At 40.1% G+C, this 26,468-nt stretch overlaps 1 protein-coding gene across 3 annotated transcripts in view; it reads right to left on the reverse strand.

The window, feature by feature from the left end:
- Positions 1-1,203: 1,203 nt before the first annotated feature.
- The window catches only part of Rasa2 (RAS p21 protein activator 2), a 194,616-nt gene continuing 169,351 nt past the window's right edge, over positions 1,204-26,468 (reverse strand). For all 3 annotated transcript variants that reach the window (XM_085827928.1, XM_085827927.1, XM_085827929.1), the window contains 9 exons: positions 26,219-26,302; positions 22,877-22,954; positions 18,211-18,284; positions 17,404-17,510; positions 8,186-8,268; positions 7,537-7,745; positions 6,713-6,816; positions 6,203-6,389; positions 1,204-4,381 (listed from right to left, as the gene is read on the reverse strand). In XM_085827928.1, coding sequence (XP_085684054.1) covers positions 4,351-4,381; positions 6,203-6,389; positions 6,713-6,816; positions 7,537-7,745; positions 8,186-8,268; positions 17,404-17,510; positions 18,211-18,284; positions 22,877-22,954; positions 26,219-26,302 — 957 coding nt within the window. In that variant the 3' untranslated portion in view covers positions 1,204-4,350. The remainder of the gene's footprint in view (positions 4,382-6,202; positions 6,390-6,712; positions 6,817-7,536; positions 7,746-8,185; positions 8,269-17,403; positions 17,511-18,210; positions 18,285-22,876; positions 22,955-26,218; positions 26,303-26,468) is intronic.

A 26,468-nucleotide genomic window follows, 5' to 3' on the forward strand; every position in this document is an offset into this window, starting at 1 on the left:
AAAATTAAGATGAGAGTCATGGTTGGTTATTAAGATTATCAAATCATCCAAAAGACTCACTGGGAGAAAAGCTTGCAGAGGAGTGCAGTAGCAGGCATGGAATAGAAAGGAAACATATTTGGTTTTAGGCATTGTTCATTCTGAATCATGGAAGTTAGAAAGGGAAATTCAAATTATGGCTCCTGCCCTTTAAAGAACGGCATGCTTTCTCAGGGTACAGGGCTGGACATGGTGGTGTATGCTTTCAACACAGCACTAGGAGTGCAGGAGGAGGATCGGGAGTTCAAGGCCAACCTTGAGAATTAAAACACAACAAACAAAACAAAAAAACGGAAACCACCCACCCACCCATCCCTGCCCTGCTAATAAGCTGTCAGAAAGAATACTGGTATTTATTACAAGTTTTAGTCCACATGAAAAAAGTTCAGACCCCCCAACTCTTTGTTAATGTTTAACTCTTATGGGGCCACGGGCTGTTAATTTAGGGGTGCTCAGGACTGCTGAGGCACACAGGGACAATCTGCTTCTCATGTGGGGCATCAGTTATCTCTAGTCTAGTCTTTGGTGCGGGCACATATATTCTCAAGAGACTCTGTTAACATGGCACCGCATGGTCAAATGTGAATACCCCGAGGATGAGGTACTGAGGTTATACAATGGACAGCTACAGGCACCTGCGCGTCAGTGTAGGCTTTGAGTCATGAGTGGCTTTAATGTTTGTTTTTTTTGTTTTGATTTTTTCGAGACAGGGTTTCTCTGTATAGTCCTGGCTATCCTGGAACTCACTCTGTAGACCAGGCTGGCCTCGAACTCAGAAATACGCCAGCCTCTGCCTCCTAAGTGCTGGAATTAAAGGCGTGCGCCACCACACCCGGCGTTTGGTTTGTTTTTAAAGAGCAAAAAGACCCTTCTTTAAAAAGTCAACAGGCCCAGTTCTGTTCGCCCAGGCACAAGTGGAGTACATTCTTCCACACCTCCCTCTGGGAAAGCTGGGAGCTGCACTGATGAATGCTGCAGGCCACAGAGAGAAGTGGACGCCTCAGCAACACAGGAACGTGGCCTGGTGGAGTGCAGGCCACACCCAGGGCTTCCTGGCTGCTGCCCCTGCTGCTGCTGGAGCCGCCTTTAGTGTCTCATCCACAGACAGGCAAGCTGCAGGCATTTTAAATACAAGTAAGGTCTCCCAAAGAACAGATAGGCTTCTTGTACTTTATTTGAGTTATTTTCAAATGACAGTTACAAAAGCTTTTAATTTTTATAATACTCTTCATAAGAAAATAAAATTTAAATAAAAATACATTCTCAACAACATAGAGTCACTATATTATGGTCTGATAACTTACATTTACAAACTAGACACCGTACAAACCAGTATTTACTAGCAACATATTAATTCCCAAGTTAAAAATGGAAGCAGATAATATCAACCAAAATCAGTCATTTAACTCTAGAATGAGTTTTGCATTTGTCACATAGGTGGGGACACTAGAAAGCACTGCAGAGTCCATCTTTATAGGCTATTCAATAGTACTTAAAGCAATTTAGAAGGTGTGTTCACTTAAAAGGAATGTATTTTCTAAAACCTAGCTTGAATGAACTTTTCCAGTAAAAGAATGCAATTCGGCCTTGGAGACACAGACAATCCCCAGCCATCAGTCACATGATGTTTCTTGTTGGTAAAATAAGAGCCCAGTTTTGATGCTTAGCTATTACCCGTGATATTAAAAACATAGTTCTTTGGTAAGCAAAATGGTTTGATTTGATAATTTATATTCCTGGGAGTAAAAACAAAACAAAACAAAAACAAACCAAAACTTTTGCTGTTGCCCAGTGTCTTATCAGGTGATGATTTAAAAGAAAGCTAAACAACAGATCAGTACAATCTCAATGGATGGATACAGCTCCACTAGGAGTCAGAGCTAGTGAGTGACTATGCTGTTTCCTATCATCTTCTGTTCATAAATATATATACACATACATATGTGTATATGTTTGTGTATATATATATACATATACAAAAACCATGTGTGTGTGTGTATGTATTGTTTTTTTTTCAAATGCTCTTTGTAGAAGCAGAGAAAGGAGACCATGGAGGTAAGACTAAGTACGCAAGAGCACAGCATAGGAGAAGCCCCGAGAAGGGCCCTGACTGTCCTAGGATCCTGTGGACATAGTTTCTGCAAGAAGGGCCCTGACTGTCCTAGGATTCTGTGGACATAGTTTCTGATTGGAAAAGACTTAATCTAAAGAAAATTAGTTTTGTATTTCTCTTTTCACACTGTACCAAGCTGGCTAATTAATTCCAGTCAAGCTGGCTGTTTAAAGGGTCATGTGAATAAAAGAACTAAAATATTGAGCTCTCAGAGTTACACATGTATATAGCTTTGGCCCCTTTGACCCTATGATCATTAAAAATACTTGTAATTGGAGTTTGATAGTAGAAAGACCAGGCGAGCTGGATGTGGTGGTGCACACACTCAATCCCAGCACTCAGGAGTGGAGGCAGGTGGATTTCTATGAGTTCTAGTCCAGCCAGGGACATAGAGTGAAGAAATCATTAGGAAATCATCCATTTTTGAGGGGTGGGGTGAGGGAGAAAAACCCCTAAACAAAACAGTCAACAGATGATCCCAAACCACTCAAGAGTCTTGAACTCTTCAATGCCCCTGGGTTTTGTTCTTTTTAGGCAGACATTTGAGAGAATCTAAGTAGGCATTTTAATATGAAGTTCATTATAAATTTATTAAATGGCTAATCTTTAAAAAAAACTGTAACAGTAGAGTTAATTAGATCCATAAGTCTGTCAGATTTGAAGGACTCTTTGAAGCTTCAGTATGGACCAGGAGTCATAGCGTAGCACAATGCAGGCCAGCACTGACTTAAAAGTCATTTGTAAAAAAAATCTACTTTCAGTCATGACTTTTAATGGGGCAATTCTCTGTGTTAATGACCTTTAAAATACCTGCTATTGAAGTAAAGATAATTACCCAGCAACAACATAATTGGTAAGTATATTCTGAACTACAGCTTAAGCTCAACAACAGGAGTTCGCAGCTAGTGAGACTTCCACCGCTAAGTCACAGTTTTCAACAGGAACATATGGAAATAGCCCAAGGTTCAAAGTACCACACGCAGAAAATGGTTTTAATTAAAAAAGACAAGTAAGTACCATAGTTTTTAATACTGATGAAGCCGAGTGTACCACTCCTCCTCAGGGACACTCGCTTCAACTGCTTATTTACAGGTAGGGTTTCTAGGGCCAGAGGAGGGTAAGGAAACACAGATAACCCAACAGTTGCTGCCCCTGATCCCCTCTGGCTAGCAGGCAATGAGGAAACAGCAATACAATATCAACATTTTCAGGAAAGCACTGTTTGATATTTAAAAACTGATCATTCAACTGATCAAAAAATAGATACTACGGAGTATCCAAACCACAATCTGGAATGCGCCAGATTATTAAAGTGCGCCAAGTGACCGTTCTCTAGTTAGAGCAGGACCTAACACTATGGAGGGCATCCTTACACACCCTTATTATGATGTGGGACAGAAGGCAACATCATGTGATCTCCTCACTACTCACTCATGCTTCTCTTCTAGTTGGGAAGAGCTGCTCTCAGGAGGAGTGCTAACCTGAATTCTCGGAGAGAGCGAGTCCCCGACAGCTGAACAATGAAGGCCGCTTTAGTGGTCCACTGTCTCGGCACCACCCCCCACTCCAATGTAAACATGGTGCACACAGGAGCACACATCCCCTCACAGCTGAGCACCCTCACCTGTGACCAGGAGAGACACCCGCCAGCTTTCAAAGGTGTTCACATATCTTTGTGGCTGTCTCTAACCTGTAATAGCTAACACAACAGAGGAAAAGGGTTTTTTTTTTCTTTTGTTTAAAGACTGAAGGTCCAGATGAACTTCATGGAAAGTTCTGACCCGACAAGGAACTCTAGCTCTATAGTAAACTCGATGTTGGCAGCACAGAGGAGGCACTGACGGTGGTGAGTGACACAGGAGTGCTCCAGGTGGAGGCGGGGTCTTGCTGTCAAGTGCTCCCTCGTTATGGAGCTGCTTGGGAGCGCCCTCAGGAAGACCCTTCCATCAGAAGGAAGCTGTAGGGACACGGGGCTGGATGCATGGCTATGGAGGAAATCTTGGGTTTCAAATTCTTTAGTAATACACACATCGGTATCAGGATCCCCCAACAGTTAATTTCAATCATTAAATATTATACATTATGACAGCATGTGTCATCAAAGCCAAGGTCCATTCTTACATACTATGAACAAAACGGGGTGAACTGAAAAACTTGATGAAAAAGAGTATTTTCCAGTTCTCCATCAGTTGGTCAAACTATGATATTTTTCCAACAATTGGATTTTCCCTACAAAACAATAAAAGAAATACACAAATTAGCAATGTGACATATACAGAACCCACTGAACACTTTTAATTTTCCTTGACTGCTCATGCTGAGTCTTGTTTTATTAATCTGACAAGTCTTATTGATCACTTACTATATTTCAAGTTCTATTCTAGAAGCTAATGGTACAGTACTGAACAAATCAGACACAGCATGCACACAGCTCACGTGATGATACAGGAAGTGTAAGAGGGTTTGTTGTTCACTGATGCCTGCCTGCCCTCCCCGTGCTCCCAGGCAAGCACACTAATACCAAGCTACTTTCCCAGACCAAGTCCTCCCCTCCCCCAATAAAGAAAGGAAATGCGTGTGAAGTACACTGCAGGGGCAGTGGGCAACAGTGCCACCAGCAGCTGAATGCTTTTTTTCTTTTTAAAAGATTTATTTATTTTATATGAGTACACTGTTGTTCTCTTCAGACACACCAGAAGAGGGCATCAGATCCCAATTACAGATGGGCATGAGCCATCATGTGGTTGCTGGAAATTGAACTCAGAACCCCTGGAAGAACAGTCAGTGCTCTTAACCGCTGAGCCATCTCTCTAGCCCTGAGTTTGTATTTTTTAATAGAGAAAATCAAAGTTGATCAGGGTATGGTATGCATGGATTATAAGGTACAATTAAAGAATGGCCAAGCCTTGGCTAGGAACTTCGAAGGACTTCAGGAAAAGTAGATTAACTTTTGTTGGAAGATACTCAATTATACTGAAGAAGAAAATACAGAATTAAGATGTTTACAATACAACCTTCAAAATGTGCCAAGCTTTCTACCAAGGAAGAATGTATTTATAGCCACAAAATTGATTTTTCTTATTCAGAAATATAAAAGTACCGACCAACATAAGACTATTTAAAATAGTGCAGCAAGGACTTCGAGTCCTCACACGAACACTGTCTTGGGCAATCACTCATCTTTCTGCATCTCAATTTTCTACCTGTAAAGTAGGAATGAAACCATGCTAGGCTGTATGAGCATCAGCGACAGAGGAGCAGACACTGCATTGCCAGCAGACGCCATGGAGGACACTGTTGTTTGCCACTCCACCTACTGTACTGCCAGCAGGTCCCTGGTCACACAGTGCTGCGTGTCAGAGAGTGCTGGAGGGTTACAGCTGACAAATTTCTTTCCTCACACTAGGGAAGAAACAGTCTTTTCTTTTTTTCCCTGTAAACATTATCTTAAAGAAGACAATGGGGCTCTGAGCTACTGTGGCTCCTCTGATCGTAAGAAGAATAAAGGCAAGATTTAGATGATCTCAGTGACAATGATCGCGTCCCAGTGACAGTGCTCAGTGGATGCCCTAACCCACTGGATAAGCTTGGTCTTCACTGTGGAGACTGAAAATGTCCCTCGGGAGTCTGCTATGGCTCCTGGGAGGAATCTAGCTGCTGGTGTCCTGAGAGGAACATGTCCCACGGCATACCAGCTGCTGCTGTCCTTAGCCAGCACATTCTCTTCATCTGAGATGTAGCACTTGAAATCAACCTTCAAATGCTTCTATGCACTGTTATGGCTTACTTTTTTTTTTTTAGTATTTATTATAAATATAACATATTGTGAGAAATATAAAGGAGACAACAAAAAGAAAAAGATATTATTCAGAGTGAATTATTCAGAGTGAATTACAACTGACCACAACATTCAAAGCAGTGATGATGCCCAGCACTGACGTAAAGGACAGCTGGACTGCACCAGCAGAGGGAGTGGGGGAGGCACGCACACGCTGGGTCCTGGGCAAGGCTGGTTCCTGACAGGCGGGGAGCAGAGCTGAGGATACTTACTTGCTTCCGTATTTTGCACTACTCGATCTTTTCTTTCTGTATTTCTCATGAGGTTCATCGAGCTTCTCTATGGTGCTTTTTATTTGCTGAATTGTCTTAAAAGTTGCAACAGAATCCTCAATGGTGAACTTAGAATAACCAGGTTCTTTCTGTGGCCCCTGATACACAGCTATAGACCCACAGGTCTCTGTAAGGAACAGTGAAATCTCTGATCAGAAAACTAAATTCCACAAGTGTAATTTAAAAAATTTTGAAGTTTGTAAGTGAGTTTCTTTGACAAGAGCACAGGTGACTGTATTATAACAATTTACTGAACATAACAATCACATTTACAAAGAATAATTATTTAATTTCATGAATAGATAAATTAACACCTCCTTCGAGGGTTTGTAAACTTCACTATCGGTAACAGGAAATCTATAAATATTTTCAACTTTTTAAAAAGTCAAAGAAATAACCTAGAAATTAATACTGAAAACTAATGGTTTTATAAAAGTAGAGTGTGCTTACCTTCCATTTTCTGCAGCTTAAGTAAACTGAGGCTAAAAATAGAATAAATTCTTTCTGCTTCTCTGTCTTCATCGATATCTATCTGGATGTCTGCAGGGATGCCTCTATGATAAGAAGAGAATTAAAGACATTGGAAAAATTCTTTGTTAACATTAGAAATGAATCAAGACTAAAACTAGAATTAGAATTTTCCAAAAGCGACTTCAGAAATTAGTTTCCGAGATACTTCAATAGGATCACAAGGTCTCGTTATTAAGGACTCAAGTCTTGAAAAAGATTTTGAAGTAAAATCATATAAAAATATTTTTAATGTGTATATGTATATCTGTGCATGTGCGTGTGTGTGTGTGTGTGCATGCCTATACGTGCGTCTGCAGAGGCTAGAAGAGGGTATCTGATCTGTGCTCTGGATCTGGTGTCACATGGGTTTTGGAACTAAACTTGGGTCTTCTTTCTACAAGAGCAACAAGCACTAACTGCTCCCCAGTCCCAATAAACATATATATATATATATATATATATATATAAACCCTATAGTTGTTCACCGAACAATGCATCAATTTAGCCCCTGGGCACCACTAACTTACATCTGTGTCTATAGTAATTTACTTACTCTCTGTATTTTAATTTTTGTGGTACTAGAATTAAACCAAAGCCCCTGTATGTGTCAGGTAGACACTCTACCACTAGGCAACCACCCAACCCTTTCTAGACACGGTTTATAGAAATGTTTTCAGCACTGTGAGGCCTCTGTCCAGCTACTTCTACATAGCGTCCGTCGTGCTCTCATACCCACACCCGCATGCGGTCACTGAGTTACTCACGCGGTGCACGGCTTGCAGCCTGGTGTGCTTTCACTCGTCTCCTGGCAGCAGAGCCAGTTTCCGTTGAGATACGCTGAGGGATGGAAAGAACTAAGCCTGTTGTGGTTGCATCTGCTCACCCTGCACAGGACATCTATCCACTCATTGGCTTCCACACAGTTGTTTGCTTGGATGTACAGCGTTTTCTCTGTATGTATCACTTGGAACATCTTTATTGCAAATTAAGATAAAAAGTTAGAGAAACCTTAAAAACAACATATAATATACAAAAAGAAAAAGCACCTAGGAGACCTGGATTGCTCGGCTAAGAAATGTCTGCTAATGTGTCTTAATGAATTGGTACACTAAGCAGGTCAGTACCAAAGACCATCTTAGCCAATGGGGCTAAGAAGCAGAACAATATAAACGGCAGATGCCATACATGTGCAGAGGAATGGGCCACTGTCTGAATAAGAACAAAGAGGTAATTTCAGATGCAGGAGAACCTGGGGGAACCACAAGCTAGTGAGGAGTTGCTAAGGAACAGAGATGTCATCCTGGGGACCAGCTGAGTGGCCTAACTTGGGACATTACTGAGAGACTTGAGTGGCAAACACCAAAATCACGCACAGCTGATGACTTAAAATGCTTCAATATTTATGCAACTTACATTTTTCTTGTTGAAAGAGCCTTCTTCCAATTTTTCCACAGCAAGAATATTTTTTACTGGAATAGTGTAAATTGCATCTTTGCCTAAATAATAAAAGACGACAAAATTAAAAGAATTACTGTAATAACCACAAAGATGAGATGTTAATTCTGTAAGGCTAATTCCACTACCTGATGGAAGCATATGTATCCACAGTAGACTTCTGGATGGTTTATGTATAATATGGAACGAGAAATTAAAGATTTATTTATTTATTTATTATAAGTACACTGTAGTTGTCTTCAGACACCCCAGAAGAGGGCATCGGATCTCATTACAGATGGTTGTAAGTCACCATGTTGTTGCTGGGATTTGAACTCAGGACCTCTGCAAGAGCAGCCAGTGCTCTTACCCGCTGAGCCATCTCTCCAGCCCAGAACGAGAATTTTGATGGTTTAATGTAAAGCAATGTCCTTGCCTTTTAACACATATATGAAAATATTTTCAAGGAAAAGCATCTAGGTTTGATCTTTATATGGACAATTATTTTCTATGCTATTACAAATTTGCAACACTAATTATGTGGCAGCTGAAAGAACTAATGTGGCTAGTGACAGAGACCAACTTCGAGGCCCAGGCTCAGGAGCTATGACCACAGTGAATAGGATTATTCAAGTAGAATCCTTTCTGTTTGTCAACCTAACATTTAATAAAAGGACTAGCCCTCAAAACAACAACAACAACAATAACAATAACAACAACAACAGCAACAGCAACAACAACAACAACAGCAGCAGCAACAACAACATCATCATTTAGTGTGTTATGTGTGCAAGGAACCAAACCCAAAGCGTGATGCATGTTAGGCAAGCACTCTAGCTCTGATCTACATCTCTATTCCTAATGCACGTGGATGAGTGTTTTCCAGCATGTATATACGTGTACCACATGTGTGCCCAGTGCCCTCAAAAAGATAAAACAAACAATTCGCCCCTCCCCCGCCCCCAAAGTCAGAAGAGGGCTTTCCATATCTTGAGACTGATGTTACAGATGACTGCTAGCCGCCATGTTGGTGCTGGAAACTGAGCAAAACCAAGTGCTTTTAACCACTGAGGTTAAAAGCACTGAATTCTTAAGTTTCTCTTCTCCCTCTCCCTCTCCCTTTCCCTCTCCCTCTCTCTCTCCTTCCTTCCTTCCTTCCTTCCAAAGTCTCTTTTGGCTGTCCTGGAATGCATCCTGTATACCAAGCTGGCCTCATACTTAGAGATCCACCTGCCTCTCTGCCTTTAAGTGCTGGGATTAAAAGCGTGTGCCACCATGAGCACCATGAGCCTTGCTTACATTTTTAAAAAATTACATTTTATTTTAGTGTGTGTGTGTGAGTACATGTGTGTGTCGCGTGCGTGCATGCGCACATGTATGTACCTGCCCGTGTACCCCCAGCACATGTACGGAGGTACAGGACAACTGGCAGAAATCAGTTCTCTTCTTCTACCACATGGGTCCCAGACAGTGAACTGCTTATCAATCTTGGTGACAGTCAATCCTGTACCGTCTGACTCATTTTGCTAGCTCCAAAGCATGTTTTAAACTATTTACAGCTGTCACCTGTTAGCCAGTTACTAGCTAGACACTACAAAGTTTACTTAGGAGATGCTCGAGACAATGTGAGAATTTATCGAGCAGATGGAATCCCTAACCCTTTACAATCTGAAACGTAGGCAAGGGAATTTGAGTTTGTTAAAGGGCTTCCTCTAAGATGATGCATGTCAGTACGGCCTGGGTATCTGTCCCTCATCCAGTTATAGAAGAAGCTAATGACAAATGCAGTTTTGACTTCTGTCAGTTTGTGATGGTATTTTTACATCAACAAAGCTTTGTTTCTCCTTCTTCCTCAAGCCTTTCTTTAAGGACGTGTGGGTTGAAATATAAGAAACTAAGAGAGCTAAGAACATTCTATTTTACACTATTCAAAGGATTAATGCTGTGACTTTTTTTTTTTTGACAAAGAAGAGTATCTGGTTAATTGTGATTTTGTTTTTGCTGTAAATAAAGACATTGATACAAAATAGTTGTTCAGACACTTTCCTGGTACAAAGCCTAAAATTTAAGGTGATTCAAACAGAAATGACATGTACTTTTAAAAAGATACATCTTGAATGTCTACTACATGCCAGGTACTATTGTAATAATTAAAGACAGAACAATAAACAGGAAACAGGTTCCTAGTGAAATTTGTATCGAGTTCTGAAAAGACTGGTACAGAAATATTAACTAGAGATGAACACTGTGACGAAGATAAACTGAAGTGATGTAACAGAACGTAACTGGAAAGCTACTTGAGATTAAGCAGTTAGAGAGAATTTCCCTGTGGAAATAACATTCAACAAATACCAGTCATCTATAGGAACAAAAGAAAAGCAGACAAGATAACATTGGTGAGGACAGAAGGAAATGCTGATGGAAGCCACAGCTGGGGAGAAGTTAGGAGAGCTGCAGGCACCGCAGGCTGGAGCTGGAGACTCAGACATAGCAGGATGGTTAACTAACAGATGAGCTCCATCAGGAAGAGCTGGGCCAAACTACACAGGCTAGTGAAGCAAGGCTGTAAGCTGGGTGGCAGGGCAGTGCAATGACATAACATGATCACTGTGAGTATGTTACTGAACCCTAAGGTAGGTAAATGGATTGTAGAACACAAGATGAGCAAACTGTCAAGGTGGTAACCAAATAGATAAGGAAAATTAGCATTCGAAAGCAGAGCTACACATACAGAGAACATCTGAGGGAATGAATCAGAGGTATAATGAGCTGGGGGACAAAGGAGACAGAGAGACAGCGTTGGGTACCAAGCTATACAGGACAGTGGAGGCCAGATAATTTAAAAATATTCTTTCTTTAAATCTGTTAGATATTTACAACATGCCCATACTCTACAGTTGTATTTATTCATGTGGAACCAATTCTAATACTACAAATGTTAGATGCTCTAGGGGCTACCTATCTGTCCTTACACTGTGAAGGCTACTTCTGTCAACCATGATAATGGGAGTAAATTACAATGTGAGTTAGAAACAAAAGATCTCACCAAGAAGTTTCCAAAACTACAACACAGAATGACATAGAAACAATAATACAAGCTTAGACTCATAGGACTTAAAAGTGTTGGCAAGTGACTAAATGCCCTTAAGCAAAAGATAAGGAATCTTTAAATGGAAAGATATACCAAGTGTTAGGCAGGAATAAAAGAAAAAGAAAAAAATTTCTAAATTATGGGTCACAAAATAGCAAAACTTACTAAAGAAATGTTACAAGAGTTTCCAGAGAGACACATCAGAAATTTAATAATCAGATATAAAATTTTCACTAGCAACAATGGAAGCTATTAACAATGGAACTATATATATATATATATATATATATATATATATATATATATATATATATATATAGCGTGCGCACACCCACACACACCTACAGTACCTGTTATTCCCAAGTAGTTTTCCATCTAACTACTAACTAGGTTAGGGTCTACTTATTTTCTGAGGTAAGCTAAGAAGGGAAAACCCAGGTGCTATGGCCATAGGTCAGAGTTTTATAACTTTAAAGTTCTGAGGGAAATTAAGGATCATTAAGTAATAAGGATAAAAATGTTTTGATACATGTACTTGTAAGAGATTACTCAAACAACAACAACAACAACAACAACAACAACAACAACAGCAGCAGCAGCAGCAGCAGCAGCAGAAGCAGCAGCAGAAGCAGCATGAACAAACCACTTATTTTTGAAAATACTTCAAGGAATTATTCCTGTAAAATTGTAATGAATCCAGGAAAAAGACAGGTTACATAAGAAGCTATGTTGGGTAAAGAAATCAGAAACACAGAAAACCATTAAAACATACGTGAAAGAGACAAAATGCTGTACTGCACGGATAGGACACACTCATCAGCTGGGACACTCGGGGGGGGGGGTTCCAGTTTTTGGCTATTATAAATAATGCCCACCTAAACCCTCACTGATGAAAGTCTCTTTGGGCATCCACTTTCAGTTCTTTTGGGGTAACCAAGCGCAGTACTGCTATAAAACAGTTTTGTGATTTATGATTAATCATTTTAATATTCATTTGTGTGTTTATTAGTCTTGTTAATGTTTATTGTCCTTTAAGTAAAAAAAAAATCTGTATACAAATTTTATCAGATAAGTGTTTTGAAAGTCTTTTCTTGGGCTGGAGAGATGGCTTAGTGGGTAAGAGCACTGACTGCTCTTCCAGAGGTCCTGAGTTCAATTCCCAGCAACCACATGGTGGCTCATAACCATCTGTAATGAGAACTAATGCCCTCTGAAGACAGCTATAGTATATTCATATACATAAAACAAATAAATAAAAAAGAAAGTATTTTCTTTTTAGTTTTATTTATTGTGTGTGTGGGGGTATATGCACCTGGTGCCCACAGAGCTCAGAAGAGGGCATCAGGTCCCTGGGAACTAGAGCTATGGATGGTTGTGAGCAATCATATGGGTGCTGGGAGGCGAACCTGAGTCCTCTGCAAAAGCTGCCTGTGCTCTTAACAAGTCATCCTTGCAGCCTTGCAAGTATTTTCTTTTAGTTGTCTGGCATCTTTTCATTTTCTTTCTTTCTTTTTTCTTTTGAAGATTTATTTTTTTGTATGAGTACAAAGTAGCTATTTTCAGACACACCAGAAGAAGGCATTGGATCCTATTCTCTATTATTAACAGAATTGTGTATCTATTTAAAAGACAAGTTCTCACAGAGCCCAGGCTGGCTTTGAACTCACTACATAGCTTGAGTTTCTGATTTTACTGCCTCCCAAGTGCTGGGATTACAGATGTGGGCTGCCACCCCCAGTCTATGTCCTGCTGGGGATGAAACCAAGGTTTTGTGCATGCTAGGTGAGGATTCTACTAACTGAGCTACATTCCCAGTTCTCATGTATCTCTTTACTGAAAGTTCATTGCATCCCTTCAGTTAACTTTTACCCAAATCCTTGGAATGTTCCTTTATTCTCCCTCCTCCCACTCTTTGTATCTAATTCCCTAACAGACCCTTCAGGTACAGACTGTAAAACAGACCCTGAGTGTGACCTGTCTCTACCATCCCTATGCTATCCACTGGTTCAAGCCAGTATCTTCGGTGCCTTGGATTATTGCTATTAAAAATAAATTTGCCTTGTCTGTCTGTCTGTGAGTACTAACCAAGTAGAATAAGAGCCTGGGCTTTAGTATGTCTTCTTCACAACTGTTCTGCCCTGCACCTCTGGCATATAGTAGGTACCCAGTGAAATATGTTTCGCTGAAACACCTGCATAATTGAGTCAATGAGGTATTTGGTTCTTTAGCTATTAGAGAAAAACAACAATCAAAATTATGGAGAACTTCACGTCAGAAAACATGAGGAGGGAAAAATCAAGTCATCCTAACTGCACTGAGAGTGTATGCTTATAGAAGCTGTATAAGTTGTCTGTATGTACCTATATATAACAGGTCTCAAGAACACACAACAGCTAAGCAAATCTCACAAAAGTATTTCAAAGATGGCTTATTAACAGTTTTACGAGTAAACTTGGCTAAAGGTTCCAAATCCAGAGCAGTGGTTACTAAAGTAATTCAGGCAATTGCATGTCTGAAGACCTGGTGTTCTCTGAAGAGCATTTACTAAACGCTTTTATGTTAGTAACCTGCCTGCTCCCAGTGAGGATCTTAAAGAGCAGGAGAAGGGAGACACAAAATGTAATCACCAGTGTGCTATATGCTCTTATTAAATAGGCAGCTAAGTGGCTGGAGACTTAAAATGACTTCCATGAAGAGTTGACACTTGATCTGAAGTTTACAGGACATCAGATTACAGACCTGAAGAAGGAAAGATCTCTATAAAGAGTATAGACAGGACCATAAACATAAAAATTGTACATTAAAGCAACTATAAGAGCTAGTCTGGTAGAGACCTATCTAATGAATACAAGATGAGGCATATGAGACATGAAGAAGCTGGGACATCAGCAAGTCATTAGACTCCATCTAACAGGAGGCAATAATGATATAGTAATTTAAAGTCAGCATTCAGCTCTATAAAAATCTGTCACAGAAGCAACAGCTAACCACCGAATATCTATCTGAGAACGCTCATTTACTGCATTAGCATTAGCTATTACTATCAGTTGCTTACTGTTGCCTCTCAGGAGCTGGCTAATTGAACATCACTACTAATTTGAGGAAAAAAAAACATTTAAAGGGAAGAAAATGCTATTAATTCTTTATATAGCAAGCTGGAAAGATACTGGTACCATTACTGATTCAGAATACATCTACCTAAGCGAAAGACAATGATTCACAACTATGTTACAGAAAGTTCGAGAGGCATTTTTTTCAGACATCAAAAAATTTATTTTTAAAGATATATTTATTTATTTTATGTCTATGAGTACACTGTAGCTGTCTTCAGATGCACCAGAAGAAAGCATTGGATTCCATTACAGATGGTTGGGAGCCACCATGTGGTTGCTGGGAATTGAACTCAGGACCTCTGGAAGAGCTCAGCAGTGCTCTTAACTGCTGAGCCATCTCTCCAGCCTCCAGACATGAAAAATTATTATTTATTTATTTGTTTTTTTTTTGTTTTTTGTTTTTTTTTTTTGAGACAGGGTTTCTCTGTGTAGCCCTGGCTGTCCTGGAACTCACTTTGTAGACCAGACTGGCCTTGAACTCAGAAATCCGCCTGCCTCTGCCTCCCCGGTGCTGGGACTAAAGGTGTGTGCCACCACTGCCCAGCACCTCAAAATTTATTGTATAGCAAAATTTAATATAGTAGTTGTAGCAACAAAAAATAATGACTAGTTTAGGCTATCAAGAAAAGAACCAGAAGACAGAAGTAAGCTGAGCAAGCAGCAGATATAAAGCCCGTACACTTTCTTTATGAGGGAAGCCCTTACATCTGCTTTCAAAGCCTTAGATCTTAGGTGTAGCTTTAGCACTTATAGTATCTGCACCCTAATCTCTAGTATATCAGCTATAAGGGATGAAGGCTGGCTACAGGGATGGGAGTGAGACACATCACTGACAGCAAAGGAAACTTAAGGTAACAGCCTGACTAAAAGAGGTGAGAGATAAACTGTACAAAGCAAACACACGGACACAAAAGTGCAGCTTCTGAGGTGTTTAACTGGGAACAAAGGCTGTCAGCTGGAAAAAAACAGCTGCACCTACCCTTTGGCACTCTAAAAATGCAGTAACATCACCCATGATCATCCCAAGAAACCAGAAAATGTGAACTTATGTTCGATGAATTCTTTTTTAGACATCAGGAAAGGATGTAATCCAATTTGGAAAAAAACCCATCAAAATAGTTAAAACAACAATTATTCATGCTTAGAACTGTAGGCTTTGGCAAATAATCTCATCATCCTGTGTATTTCCTCCAACACAGATCTAATACATCCATTCTTACAGTTCTACTAGCTTAATTCTGTGAAAGTCGATCCGTTTTTAGCATCACTGGCTAGAACAAAAGGCTAAATGTGACAACTGTAGGTACACCTGAGGCTTCTGAGGTCCATGAAATTCCCATGCAAACTCCATGTGTGTGTGCACATGGTAAGACTGTGCAAACTCCATGTGTGTGTGCACATGGTAAGACTATGCAAACTCCGTGTGTGTGCACATGGTAAGATTCTCAGGAAACTCACCACGACTATCATCTGACCTCCACAACTTTCTAACCAGCAGGCTTTGGAACGCTGGGTTAGATTAGCTAGTGGGTTTTTTTTTTTTTTTTTTTGGCTTGGGTTTCTCTGTGTAGTCCTGACTGTCCTGGAACTCACTTTGTAGACCAGGCTGGCCTCGAACTCAAGAAATCCGCCTGCCTCTGCCTCCCAAGTGCTGGGATTAAAGGTGTGCGCCACCACCGCCAGGCTAGTGTTTTAACTGAGGAACAAATAACTTGTTTATTCACAGATGACTAATTTATCTTAAATTTTATTTAATTGCACTATTGTTATTATTATTAGGGCTTTTTTTGTTTGATTCTTTTTTTAAGCAGCAGTCTCTATGTTATCTGGGCTGTTCGAGGACTCACAATGTAGACCAGGTTGGCTTCGACCTCATGGAGATCTGTCTGTCTCTGTCCTATAACTCCCCCACTGTTTAGAGCCTGGATTAGAGGTATGTACCACCATGCCTGGTTTAAATTGTGCTTGTGCTATTAAAATAAACAGTATCAACAACAATGGTATCCATAGGTGAGAATATTTTTATAAAATTTAATATAAACTAGAATTCTGAAACATTCAAAGACAGCTTTAAAAACACAGGTAAACCTACAGATCGTTAGTTACGTCTTTATATACCGTATACATATTATATACTGCAACAAACGATGCAGATGCCTAAAACGCAACACACTGTAAAAAACTTTTTCTTTTTCTTTGGGGTTTTCAAGACAGGGTTTCTCTGTATAGCTCTGGCTGTCCTGGAACTCACTTTGTAGACCAGGCTGGCCTCGAACTCAGAAATCTGCCTGCCTCTGCCTCCCGAGTGCTAGGATTAAAGGCATGTGCCACCACGCTCGGCTCTAAAAAACTTCTTACTAATATACTTGGAATATACATGTATATTCATTCCTTCAGGTTAAACTGCTCATATGTGTGTGTGCACACATGCCAGTAGTCCCTGCTATTTGGGAGGCTGATGCAAGAGACTGCTTAAGCCCAGAGTTCTGGGTCAAGACCTCATCTCTTTAAAATATCTCTCTTCTCAATTATTCTACTCAGTTATTCAGGAATTCCCAAAGAAGCACTCTATATTCTCTCAAAGTACCTTGTATCAGGCCTTTATATCATCATTTTGGTATTTATAGGAGAAGCTCTCCTAGTTGGTATTTACCCATCAGATTTCATGGGACTTCAAAACCTACTGAGCACCATGAGTTAACAGATTAGCTGAGTGCTTGTGGTTGTTAGCTAACCTGTTAAGTCTGTGCCTTTCTGCTTTGTATTGTTATACTGTCTTACTTACCAAGTCCAGTTGTTTTATTCTCAAATTGATTTACACCAGGCTTTTACGTTATAGTTTTATTATATACTACATAATGTGATATAAGAAACACTTCAGCTCAGTTTTGTGTATCACTGTGAGACACTCTGGACCATTTACTGTGCAGCGATCACCGCGGCACCATGAACCAGCAGAGTAAAGCCACAACGAAGCCCAAGCACAACTCTACCTTGCTGTCTGTGGTAGGTGAGCTCTCTGCTTGTCAAGCAGAACCATCGTTTCTTGAAGTTCTTTTTTCCAATACGGGTTCTTCCTTGAGCTCTCTTATACATCTCACTGCCAACATAACAGACAGAAGCAAACATTTAACTCTCAGAGGTGCAAACCACTGCCCTGAAACCAAGCTGACCCTGACTGTTAGGTGCCATCGCGGCCATGCACAGCTACTAGTGCACAGCAGTGACGTCTGAGGATGACTCAGGACGTCCTTCTATCAATGCAGGGCTGTCTTAGTTCTCCTTTTAGGAATGGCATAGCCTGCATGACATCTATGCACAGTGTATATTGCCTGTGGAAATCCGAAGAGGGCGTCAGACCCCTTGGAACTGGAGTTACAGACAGTTATGAGCTGCTCTATGGGTGCTGGGAACTGAACCCAGGTCCTCTACAGGAGCAGCCACCTTAACCAAGAGTGAGGCACCTCTCCTGCCTCTAAGTAATGCCGTTTTAGAATTGTGCTATACAGAATAAAAAGGGCCAGGAAAGTTATTTCCATCTCATTATTCCTAGTAACAACCACTCCTCAGTAAGGAAACAGAGCTATTTCCTAACTACAGAACAGCCTGGGACTGTGTAGTCGGTACGTGCTGTCCTAAGACGGAGCAGACAGGGTAGTGAGGGTGATTTACCTGACTGAAGCCACTTAGGAAGCTCTGGAACAGAATGAAAACTCAGGTTTCCTCCTTCTCAAAGCCATGTTCTTTGTACTTACTGTCTACAGTGAGTTATAACTTTCATGTCTCATTTAGTTAATTACCCTTCTTTCAGGTGCACAGGCTCACTCGTACCACTGGACTCTTTAGTTTCCGTAGATGAAATTTCATCCAAGAACTAAATGGGGAGATGGAGAAGTATTACAGTGTGTGAGTAAAAAAGGTATATTATAAAAAATTATTTTATCTGTCAGGTGGTGGCGGCAGCACACACCTTTAATCCCAGCACTCCAGGGGCAGAGGTAGGTAGATCTCTGAGTTTGAGGCAGCCTGGTCTACACAGTGAGTTCCTGGATAGCCAAGGCTATACCAAGAAACTCTGTCTTAAAAAACAAACAAACAGCCGGGCAGTGGTGGCGCACGCCTTTAATCCTAGCACTTGGGAGGCAGAGGCAGGCGGATTTCTGAGTTCAAGGCCAGCCTGGTCTACAAAGTGAGTTCCAGGACAGCCAGAGCTACACAGAGAAACCCTGTCTTGAAAAAGCCAAAAAACAAACAAACAAACAAACAAACAAACTTTTATCTTGCATGTCACTGATTATACTACGGAATTTCTTATTACTAAAGACTATCTATCTATCTATATATATATATGTATATATATATATATACATACATATATATATATATATATATATATATATATATATAAATATAAAATGCAGGTTGGAAATCTCTTGCTTAGAACCAAAGTGCTTCAGATTTAGGATTCTGAAACATCTGCATATATAGTAAGGTATCTTGGGGACTGGACTCAAATCTAAACAAAATTCATATACATAGCCTAAGGGTAATTTCATATAGTTTTTGTTTTACTACACCTGCACTTTGTGACCTATCACTTGAGATGAAGTGTTTAATTTTCCACTGTGACATCATGTCCACTCAAGAAGTTTTAAATATTGCAATATTTCAGATCTTAGATCTTGGATCAGAGAGGCTCATCTTATAGTAATCTATGAAATAAAATACATTTGGTTATACAAAGTTCCCAATTTACAAAAGAAAGGTGTTCTAAAAAATTGTTTCTCTCTCTCTCTCTCTCTCTCTCTCTCTCTCTCTCTCTCTCTCTCCCTCTTCTCTCTTCTCTCTCTCTCTTTTGGTTTTTCGAGACAGGGTTTTTCTGTGTAGCCCTGGCTGTCCTGGAACTCACTCTGTAGACCAGGCTGGCCTCAAACTCAGAAATCTGCCTGCCTCTGCCTCCCAAGTGCTGGGATTAAAGGCAAAAATTGTTTCTTAACTTACTCAAATTCTGAATGTATTTCCCTACAGAAATAACTCAATCTATAATCCTAAACTGTAATTCGTTTTGAGACAGGGTCTCACTATTTCTGAGGCTGAAGTCAAACACACTGTAATCGTCCTGTCTCAGCCTCCTCAGTGCTAAGATGACTGGCATATACCACCACATCCGGCCCTTATCCATATTTTTGGTACCCTGGCTGCCCTAGAACTCATTCTGTAGTCCAGACTGGCCTCAAACTCACAGAGATCTACCCTCCTCTGCATCCCAAGTGCTGGGATTAAAGGCATGTGCTGCCACCACCTGGCTCAAAGCATTTATTTTTCTTCCCTTTTAAAATTCTTTGATTTGCAGCAAACACTGGCACAGGGCTCTCATGTACTATTTTACAGTGTATTTTCCATCGTGACAAATAAACACTGTGTGTGACTACTGGATGGAACCAAAGGGGGATATTTAATACAAGTACAAGGATTTATTGGTCTTATGTAACCAGTAAACCCTACCATTCATTGGTTATTCATAGAAAATAGCTTGCTAATTTCTACTATATATATAACTGGTGACCTTGACAAATGAGCTAACCTAAAATCAAATATAAATATTTACAAACTTTCTATGCAGAATATAAGGATGTGGCTCAAGAAAATTCGTAACATCCATTGCTAGAAACAGGAGGCAAGTAAAGTGAACAGCATTTAGCTTCAAGAGTATGTAAGCTGGACTAGTCACGGGCTTCCCAGCACGTGGAAAGAGGAAACAGCAGTTCACAAAGCACCCCCCCCTCTTAGAGAGGAATCCGATCTTGCTCCTAAATCATCTATCCATCTGCTTATCCATGAGATATTATGCTCCCAGTTGTCTGGCCTGTATTGCTTTCTTCACTTTTGTTTTTAACTTTATTTTGTTTAGGATTTTAGGATATAAACAACAAAAGCACATAGTTTTTTAAGAACATCAAGGGACTAGTGCTTCCTCTACAGGACTGAAGGCACAGCAAGCTGGGGCTAAGGATGCTGTGATTCGCCCACCAGAGCACTCACTCTAGAGGCTTCCTTCGAGTTTGCTGGAAGGGAATCTTGGTAAGTGAACAACCAAGAACAGAATCCTTTTTGTCTTGGTGGTGCAGGTTCAAGTATCCAGGGACAACACTAACAAAGTATGCTGTCTCATCTGTAGTTCTAATAGATGGACCATCCACCAGTGGAGTTTAATGGTTACTTGAATATCTCACTTCTTAGCATTATATGAAGGAGTATCAGATAAAAGCCAATGTGTGATGTGAAACCACTCAGATGTAAGTAAAGTAACTGTAGGTAATGAGCTGGTTCAGATTCACTCTACTTAGAGCTGCAATCATCTTCAATTCCTTACAGTGTTGTGGTTCTGTCACCAAACTGTATAACCACCTTGTGTCCAGAACTCTTCTGGTTACCTTTCCTTTTACTGTGTGGGCAACAGTGTATGATTTAGTCACAAGTCACTTAAAAGTCACTAGTATAAATGCCAGTATGGATGAGAAACTGAGTTACATGGACATTCATAATTCCTTAATTATAGAGGCTGGAGACAGAACAGTCTAGGATATGTAAAATCCTAGGTCCAATCTATAGACAGACAGAAAGACACATGGACACACACAGAGATAATTAAGAATTTTTTCCCCCGAGACAGGGTTTCTCTGTGTAGCCCTGGCTGTCCTGGAACTCACTCTGTAGACCAGGCTGGCCTTGAACTCAGAAATCTGCCTGCCTCTGCCTCCCAAGTGCTAGGATTAAAGGTGTGTGCCACCACTGCCTGGCGATAATTAAGATTTTAGGACAAACTATCTTATGCTACCTCAGGACTACAGATATACATGAGACAGTAAATGTACTATGGTTAGAATCTATTTGTGAGTATACAAAACTTGTAATTTTATTTTACAAATTAAAAGCATATTATTAAATGTTCTCAAAAGCTTTCAACAATTACTTAAAAAAGTTTTAGTTGAATTTCCATTATTCTAGATAAAGGAGAAAAAAATTTAGGTTCAGCATAGTGGTGCACACCATTAATTTCAGCACTTAGGAGGTAGAGGCAGGTGGCTACCTATGAGTTTGAGGCAAGCCAGGTCTACATACTAAGAATTAGGATAGCCAAGGCTATATACTGAGACTATGTAAAAATAAAACAAAACCAAGCCTTATCTGATGGGAGCATTTTCACTCATAGAGTCCCCGAGAAAGTATGTCTTCAGTCTAAACAGGTACTTCAGTAGAAATGTTCTTGGCCATCAACAGCTAAATCATGTATAGAAATTCAACAGGCTTTAAGACTAGCCTTGCTAACTTGGTTCACTAAGTTAGATTGTGATAACGAAGACACAGTACTTTCTTCAAGTTTAGTTTAGCTATATCCTAAGATAATTTTTTGTTCCAAGTTTTTCAGGGTTATAATACTGCATTTTATGCGAATGACTTACAAGTTAAGGACCAAAAAATTAAAGACTTAAAAAAAACTTCTCAGTTTCTAGTCACACTCCCTTTTCATATTGTAGGTCTTATATTGACGTTTTATGCTGTAGGAATTTATACATTTTTATTTTTACTTATTTTTTTCCAGTTACTCCCATGCATACTCATTATATTGAAAGCACTGTTTTACATTTTTTTTCTGACTTTATGTGAATGTGTGTGAGAATGTGAGTGTCTCGGCACGCACATGGAGGTTGGAGGACAACTATGGGAGCTGGTACCCTCCTTCCAATCACTGTGACCCCAGCGATAAGGCCCTCTAAGAAGTCCCTTTACCTGCTGAGCCATCCTGGTGACCCATTTTGTTTTACTATGGCAAGTGAGTACCCACTCTACTACATAACAAGCTCTACTAGGCTTTAGTCCTAGACCAAAGGTTCTTAACAAAGACAATTCCATCCTCCAGGGGACATCTATTTAGTAATAGCTACAAGCATTTCTGGCCTTCAAAATTGGGTATATGCCATTGACATTTAATTCATGGATGTTACCATATATCCTACGATGCAAAATAACTACCTAGCCCCAAATGTCAATAGTGTTGCATAGAAGTCTGTATTTGTAGAGTTAAGACTTACAGTAGTTATTGTTAAGACTTGCTTAATCTCACAGCTTTATTTGATAGAATTGGAAGAAAAAGACCTTTAAAAAAAAGATTTCTTTACTTATTATGTACACAATGTTCTGCCAGCATACATGCCCTAGGTGCCAAAAGAGGGCATCGGATCCCATTACAGATGGTTATGAGCCACCATGTGGTTGCTGGGAATTGAACTCAGGACCTCTGGAAGAGCAGTCAGTGCTTTAAACCTCTAAGCCATCTCTCCAACCCAAAAAAGACTTCATGGTTGACAGTTTCAACATGATTTTATTTTTTAAAGCTGAAGACTGACTCTTGGGAAGCATATGAGCTGTTGATCTCTTTAAACTAGGTGACAGGAGGAACCATACCTTTTTCACGTCTGTAAAGTATCTTTCTTCTTGAAACATTTTGAGAAATTCACACATGACTGACTTTTTGAACCGTGACTATGAGAAAACAAATACAGGATTTGTGTATGTTAAATACGCACAGTTCTTAAATTATTAGTTGTGTTTCACATGTGGTCATGAGAAATTTATCAACAATAAAGGTTTCTAAAGACACAAACAACAAGAACTAGTTCAAAATCAAACATGTCCCAACTCTGAGGTGTTTCTGGTGCACCTCTGCTGCATGGTACCGCACGCATGCTTTGCACTCTGCATGCCAATACATCACACATCACCAGTCATTGCTGCCCGGAAGACCTTAGCACAAAGCTACTGGGCTACTGTATATTAGGAATTGAGCTATTTTTACTAGACATGAAGGCTTTTGCTCTAACAAAAACATAATAGCTTAGTTACAGAAACAAAAGCCTACAATATTCTCCCACATCATTAGTCTGCATGTATCAATTAGTAGTTTTGGACTTTATTCGAATGTTTGACTTTAATTGCTTACGTTTCACTAAACAAACAAACAAATCCCCAAACCAACCATCCAAAAAGCAAAAAAAAAAAAAAAAAAAAAAAAAAAAAAAAAAAAAAAAACACTAAGTAAATTCTAGCTTGAGATTAGGACAAAATTTCCAACAATTTAAAAAAATGGCCTTAAATATACTTCTGCCATTTTGTACTATGTGTTTATGCAAACTGAATGATTATAAAATCAAAATACAATCAACTCTGAGAAACAGTGAAGATGCTCTATATACTCAACTCTAAATATTCAACTAGTATTTATTTATGTAAACATAAACAAGTATATCCTTCTCATTAGTATGCAAATTTGTATTTTGTCTTTAATAAATGGTAAAATTATATATACAAAGAATGGTCTAAAATATCTGACCAATATACAATGTAAATATGTATTAAAACATTGCATATATAAATTTGTATAATTATTATGACAAAATGAAAAATGTAACAGAGAATTTGAAAAAGTACTTACAAACTTACAAATGTATGGATAGGTTTAACTAGCATACAATAAGGTATAGAGCCATCATTACTCCAAGGTCTTAAGGGCCAAGTAAGAAATAAAAATCTACCGGGGGTCTCCTGACAAGAACAACTGTGAATCCAAAACAGGGGTCTCCTGGAAGCTCATGGCTCTCCAGAGGCTCAGAGTAAACACAGGAGGGATGCAGATCTGGATGGAAGCTATGCAGCCCAATGTCTGGTTTCTTTTTTGTTTTAAAAATGGTAGTAGTGGGGACTGAACCTAGGGTCTGATTTATAAAAGATGAGGGCTCTCCCACTGAGCTACATACAGCCCAGCCCTTTGATTTCTAGTCTCAAGGGAAAGGAAGATCCTGAGACGTGAGAGACAGTGATAAGGGTGAGGCCTCCAGCTCACAGGGGCTGCTCCCACCAGCCACACAGGAATGGGCCCAGCTTAGGAGTGTTCAAATGTATTTATCACAAATGAAAAATTGTGAACACCTTCATAAAATTTCCCTATAGAACCTGGAACTTACAACACTCTCGTGTGGGGATCAGATGAAGCACAGGGTGAATGTGGACTGATGGCAAGAACAGCCCTGTCAAGGACTGTAGCTGCCTCAGACCCCTGTAAATGGCAAAACCTTCCATTTACTGGGACCAGAAACTAGCAAATACACTTCCTCCTTCATGAAGTACTGCCTGAGACTGCGCCCTACAGAGACTTCCCATTAAGATCAGCTAACTCCTCTTGTTATACATAATAAAGGTACCTAATACAGGTTAGTTAGTAGATCAGAGCAAGTGTAGGCCACCCAATCCTAGCTTTTCTTCGTGTGTTTGTTGGCTCTTCATACCAGCGGTGTCCTAGGCAGGTTTCCAGGGCAAGGCAAAGTACTTCCTCTTAAGGCTTCCAGCTTCCACACCAACTGCTTTGTTTCCCCAGATGAGCTCAAGTCTACTTTCTTCAGAGTAGGGAAGTAGCTGGCCACTATGCGGTTCTCCCCACTGATAGAGCCAACTCCGGGAAAGCACGGCACAGTCCCTATGCATTCTTCTGGTTCCCTAATCCTCTGAGATCCGCAGATTTCATTCATGTCAGGTAGCAAGTAAGGTGGTGTCTCTCCTCTTGGCTAATCAGTCTTAATTACTCATGGCAATTCACTTGGGTGCCTTAAGGAGCCAGGTTTGCAGCCAGAGGGCCAAGAGTGCTGCCTCATCTGTGTAGTAGGCCCAGATAGTGGCACAGAAGCAACTATAGAGAACAGACAACGGAGCTTCTTCAACTCTTCTCCATGTGGGGCAGCAGGCGGGCTGGGAATTCACAGCCATATTCACCATCTTGCTCAGCGCTCTCCTAGAGAGCATTCTACCAAGTCAGCGAACCCAGAGTGTTCCAGGATCATGGCTACCACATACTCACGGTCCTCACAGTCTTTAGCCTTCCCCACACAGCACATGGGATATCATGCTCAGCTTCTCCCTGAACATGATCAGGCTCCGTTCACATCCTGTTGATTCCAGCTGCTGACAGCCAAAGACACCTCGTGCTGGGCCAGATGCAGGGTGCCAGCAAAGCCTTTTTTTTGTAGAGTCAGTGACCTGCAGTTACTTTATTGGTCTGAGCTTGGCTCTTCTCCCTTCTTTGATGAACATTCTTGGTGAGAGAGGAACCGAGGAGCAGTGACTATCTCTCAGAGCCTGCACACAGCTTTGAACTGGCAGTCACTGTTTGACCTTTTTCCTCCTAGGTCTTAAACTAGGGAAAACCCCAAGATAGCAGTTGCAAAAGCAAATGGAAGAAAAAACTCCGCAGCACTGGGAGCTGAGGAGTTCAAAATGCTAAAATAAGTTATTATCAGTAAATGTTTGATTTTTATACGTAAGGTTGTGTAAGTTTCTTGAGTAAAAGGCTTCATGAGTGACAAGTTTATGAAGCTCTGAGGTAGAGCACAAGACAATGACAGGCCTGTATTTTGAAGCTAAGGATAAAGCTAGTCCCATGTCTCCATGAATCATTCATCCTGGAGCTGAAGACTTCTTCCAGCGCTGTTAGGTGACTATGGCACAGACCACCACATAACTCAGCTGTGCCTGTGTCTTCTTCCTAGTTTGTTCCCTACCACGGGTATATCAGGTTAAGTATCACCGTCTCCTTCAAAAGGTGACTACAGTAGAATACCCACTAAAAGACCATTATTGCATCTGAATATGTATTCTCTTCAGTTTTATTTTTAATATGGAAGGAAGTAAGTGAAGAAGGAATCTTAGTATATAATAAAATTTGTTAAGTATGCAAAGAGGAAACAGTTATAAACTCACCTTTTTTCTGGACTGACATCCCCAGTTTCCAATAATCTGAATGGTTTTTGAGATGAGAGTTAATGTCCTAACTGTCTGTGTATCCTAGAAAAGGTAAGAATGATCAAAATTCTTGTTAAATTTTCAAGAAGTAGAGTTTATATAAAAAGCAGAATAGAGTGAATGGGCTATATGGCTCTAAAATAATGGCTAAAAATGTTCATTCAAACAAAGATAGTTAAGATGCAGCCAAGCCTAAGACAACTTATAG

This window comes from Mus caroli, unplaced genomic scaffold (genome assembly GCF_978045245.1).
Source record: "Mus caroli unplaced genomic scaffold, Mus_caroli_1 scaffold_11, whole genome shotgun sequence".
Lineage (NCBI taxonomy): Eukaryota > Metazoa > Chordata > Mammalia > Rodentia > Muridae > Mus > Mus caroli.